General features: G+C 34.6%; 1 protein-coding gene across 1 annotated transcript; it reads left to right on the top strand.

The window, feature by feature from the left end:
- The first annotated feature begins 1,186 nt into the window (after positions 1-1,186).
- On the top strand, positions 1,187-4,967 carry LOC116165802 (gustatory receptor for sugar taste 64f-like). The gene is made up of 6 exons (XM_031480487.1): positions 1,187-1,412; positions 1,460-1,599; positions 4,350-4,489; positions 4,555-4,723; positions 4,771-4,860; positions 4,908-4,967. The coding sequence occupies exons 1-6, from the start codon at positions 1,187-1,189 to the stop codon at positions 4,965-4,967; spliced, it is 825 nt and encodes a 274-aa protein (XP_031336347.1).
- The last annotated feature ends 210 nt before the right edge of the window (positions 4,968-5,177 follow it).

Raw genomic sequence — 5,177 nt, 5'->3', positions numbered from 1 at the left:
TTGTTTGGAATTGGATACAATTTAATTAATAAATTGATTTTTTACGTAACTTTCCATTACAAATATGGCACAACGGAATGTTTTGGACCTTAGACCCAAAAGCTTTCGTAGTCACAATTATATGCCCCTAAACGCGAAATGCTTATTAATGCGGCAACTCTTTGCAATATTCACGTTTGAAAATTATAGTAACCGTCTGATCGCCTCTTTCATGCAATGAAGTTCTCTTTCTGCATAAACCAGCCACGTATTATTAATTTACTTCTGCTGGCAGCTCGTAGCAAATTTAGACACTGTCTCCGATTGTGAGGACAACTATTATGTGTTCACATTATGTAGAGAATTCGGCTAAAAATCAATACGCGGTTGAAACAAAGTAGCCCTCGACCGGCATAGATTCTCTTCGGAAATTTTAGTAAGAATGCCGCTCCCCCACCATATTTTTACTTAAATACCTCGCCAAATCCATGTACGAAACGACCCCGTTTTTCCCGAACACAACTTTTGTGGAAAGCTTGCTCTCTTAACCAATTCAAAACCCGCATTTTCGTCACGCGCTTGGCTTTTCGCAAAATGGAACGAAACTTTTGAGGTCTGTGAATTGTTTTGTTTCAGTCTCAGATGGGGTACATGTGTGATGTATTCTAAAAATCCATTATATAGAATCATATATTCGTTATTTTGATATTTCAAAGTTACCTATCGACCTTATCCAAACATTTTAAATGTTTAATGTTGTTTCTGCATAACCCATTCAGATGGTCATATACCACGATCTACAAATGAAAAATACGTTGTGCTTGTGCAAATAAAACTGCAAGTGCAACACGTAATTAACAGCCGATCAATAACATAACAATCATCCAGGTAAGTTTAATTCTTATTTAGTCTCAGCTGCATTTGACGTTAGAGGGTATTTGTATTAGGCGCGGTGTATGAGATGAGAAGGGCAGTGTTTAAGCAATTTAATTTAATGGCGGCAAAATTTTCGCCAAGAAACCCATCCACTCATAACTGTTTTAGTTTTTTATTTCGGATAGGGCAATATTTCTCGCTGTTTCCTGTTCACGAAATTTGCAGAACAACCGTCGAAAATGTCCAGTTCAGGTGGATCTCGATGAAATTTTTGTACAATTTGTCATTTATCATAGGCAACTTCTTTATTATTTGCTTCCATATTTATCAAATGGCAATTCAAAAGGGAAATCAAACATTTTCACGCATAGGACCGCTACTATTTTTTTCAGTGTCATGTTGTACCTCACTATTACTCCTATGGTTATCCAGAAGCTGGCCTATTTTAATACAGCAATGGAATAATTTGGACAAGAAGTTCAGCAACTACGAACCTTTGAATAAGTTATACATTCGAGTGAGGGTACTGTTGATGATTGTATTATCGGCCGCGCTTGGTGAGTATAAAAGGTACTTTCTTTAATTTTGCCGATGTTTTTTTTAGTGGAGTATATATTTTATGTTAGCGTAAGAGTTATCCCGTTTCTGCCCAAGCATTGGAATGCTTCAGAATTTTTGATATTTATGTTTGGTGATATCTTCACTCACGTGCCTTATGCTCTGTGGAAGGGTATTATATTGTGGGTAAGCTATTGTTTCCGAATTTTATAGTAGTAAGTGAGTGCGTATTATAAAGCGTTTGAGTTGTACCAAAAAACCGAGCGAAAGAGGAGACTAAAACCACAATATTTTAGTTAGTTTGGAAGCTACCCTCAAAAAAGTCCTCAAAATTACATTCCCTTTTCATTTTTTTATTGAGAAGCACAAGACCCATCAAGAACCTTTGGATGTTTGGATGGAATATTTCTATTGTTGACGAATCATCCTACTATCAGTAAAAAAAATTGAGGAAATTTACCCACTAACCAAAATTCCCAACACAAGTGATTAATCTACAAGATCGACATTCATTGCCATGAAATGTGGCGTCATTCGTGAATAAAATATTTTAATTTGTTTGGGTTTCCACGATGACAGCTTCGAATGAATTCACAAAACCGGAGGTAAGAGCCAAGCTCTACTCCTGTCAATTGCCGCACATCTTGGGGACGAAATTTTGGTAATTTTTTTGCAAAATTGGAAAGTGCTGTGGCGATCCATGAGTGGATCTAAAACAGTTGAGTTAGTTTACATGGTGATAATTTGAATATGTCATTTAATAAAATATAAAAAATGTTATTAGTGTTATTTAATTCTATTCTAAACGCTGAATAGTGACCACACTACAGTGCGTATCTAATATCCCATCCAAAGACGTGCCATCTTTCTTTGGCGTCTTTGGTTCTCCAGAAAAAAATCAAAAAGCTGTGTAATTCTTGAGGCCCTTATGGTCTATTTGAAAATGTTTTGGTATTATCTAATTTTTTAAATTTGAATACCCTAGTATGCTTTGTTTTTCCCATTCTGCCTTGGTTACATTATGCTGAAGTGTTTACATAAAAGAACACTTACATGATTCACAATTTACTAAACATACAATAAACGACTATGCTTTTTGTTGGTTTGTTTGATGGCGAAAGTTAGTATTACGTCATCCAACCGGAAGGCGCAAAATGGATCACCAAAAAAAAACAAAAATGAGGTAACGCGGGTCGTTTTCTCCAAATACCTAGACTATTTTTATTTCAAAATGACCTTTTCACGAGCCTTTTCATCAAAAAGCAAATCGTACTCAAACGCCTTTCCATTAATTACTTACTATAACTGGACATAACAAAAATCGGTTGTCAACACCGATATGCTAGTAAAAAATTATCGAAAGCTTTCACGTTAATGAAAATTGGAACTTTCCAAATAATCGAAAACGTATAACAAATCATAGCATGATGACGATGAGGGTAAACATAATGAAAACCTTCCGAGGATATTTCAAACAATTCGAAAAAATGAAAACGACCCACGAATGTTTCATCTTCAGTTTATTTATCGGCCAGTGCTTTTCCTTATTTCCAGTTTATGGCATTACGCAATCGGATGTGGGGCGGCTCCGGTTTAAGTGGATTTCTCTCAAAGTCATTCACAACTGTGCCTTTCTGATGGGGATATTCTTCTTAATCGCCCTTTATGTTTACTACGTGTGGTTTTTTGTCCCCAAGTTCATCTTTAGATACTTTGGTATTACTGTAGCTATACAAATCTTGTTAATTTCCGATTTAAATTTGCAGTTACGCTACTTTTTTTCCTTCATTGTTTTGTTTCTTGTGCCATTTTACTAGTGATGTCCTCGTCGTGGCCTAAGCTGATGCGAAATTGGTGCGATACGGATGCAGTGACTGGCAAACATGCTACTTTGTGTTCCTTACGACATCGATTAATGCTTATAACTGTAGTGGTACTTTCTGCAGCTTTTGGTAAGATGAAGGTGTGGGAACATGCATAATTGTTGTTTGTAGTCGAACACTTTATGTTTAATTATTATATTGTTTCCGTTTTACCAGAGGAATGGTCGGTAAATGATCTGCTGAAGCAAAGTTTTGGTTTTATTTTTACTTGTATACCATATTCTATTTGGACAGGCGTAATAGTTTACGTAAGTATAATTCTTAACTGAATATTGGTGCGACCGACGAGGACGTAATGTACTACCTATGTACAAATAATAAATTCTTAGATCACAGAGCTTAACATCTGAATTTGTTGCAGATGATTAATTTCACATGCACTTTCACATGGAACTACAGTGATTTGCTGTTAATGATAATAAGTACATCTTTAGCAGAAAAGTATCGGCAAATCAATAAAGGAATCCAAAATGCGGTAGACACGAAGATAGACAGCAACGTACGTTCTAATACCACTACTTTTTTGTTTCAGTCAAAAGATAAAAAATATCATTTCTTTCTTTTATTGACGATATACAGTGATATTTATTTAGAAGTAGACATAGGGATTTATGTATATTGTTTTTACCTATGTCTACTTTCAAAAGACAAAATCTCTTCTGAAGGGCGCCTAATTTTGATGCAACCAAAGTAACTTTTTAAAATAAACATACATCTGGCTGTTATATTAATTAGTTACTTTGGCTTCACAGAAAATAAATCTCTTACGCTCCTTAAACTTAAACTACACTAACCAATTGACAAAATCAGCTTTTTCTTCAGTTGAACACATCGCACACGAACGAAAATAAAAATACGGAAACCAAAGCAACAATATTTAAATTAATTAATGGGACAGCCAGATCTGTATTTGTTTTAAGAAGTTATTTTGGTTGCATAAAATTACAAATTTTGATATTTAAAGGTAGACATAGGAAAAAATAATAAGTACACATAAATCCCTATGTCTACTTCTTAATAAATAGCACTGTATATCTATATAATTTTGCTTAGGTACGAAACATTGCTATTTGGAAAAAGATACGAGACGATTATGACAGCGTTTGTAGATTATGCAGTCTGGTAGATGGCTATATAAGCAACCTACTTCTACTTTCTTTCAGTAATAATGTATTTGTTATATTAGTACAACTGTACAACAGTATAAAGTTGTTGTGAGTAAAATTTCTCAATATTTAATTAATAATAATTTATATAGGCAGGACGGTGGCGGTTTTGATACAAGTCGTGTGTATTTTATATATTCGTTTCTTTTCCTGATTTTTCGCACAACTGCCGTTTCCTTGTATGCAGCAAGCGTTAACGAAGAAGGTCGAGCTGCAATGAAGATATTGTTTTGTGTTTCAAGTGAAGCATACAATGTGGAGGTTACTGATTCATGTTTTTTTGATCCGTTTCAAACGAATGCTTTCAGGTTGAAAGGCTCCTATACAAAATTCATATAGATCCACCTATCTTTACGGGGAAACGATTATTTTATCTAAAGAAACCATTGATTCTAAATGTAAGTATAGTCATTGATTCCAAAACGACATCAAAAAATCTTTTTAGATTGCTGTGGCCATTGTAGCTTATGAGTTGGTTTTAATTCAATTTAAATTACTTACTTAAGTGGTTAATTAAGGTTAGCAGACATTGTAACAATCAATAAATAAAGTGTCCAGAGTTTGTTGAACAAAACCTCTTCCACATACCTAATATTAATTAGTCTATAATTACGATGTACGTACCCAACTAAGGGTGACGCAAATGGTCGAGCGGATAACTTACTGAATCTCAAAATAATGGTTACTATGCTTCACCCTACGCCCTTCAAATGCC

This window comes from Photinus pyralis, unplaced genomic scaffold, assembly GCF_008802855.1.
Source record: "Photinus pyralis isolate 1611_PpyrPB1 unplaced genomic scaffold, Ppyr1.3 Ppyr1.4_LG3a, whole genome shotgun sequence".
Taxonomy (NCBI): Eukaryota; Metazoa; Arthropoda; class Insecta; order Coleoptera; family Lampyridae; genus Photinus; species Photinus pyralis.
The sequence above is the reverse complement of the archived record's forward strand: the minus strand, read 5'-3'. Positions and strand labels throughout refer to the sequence as shown.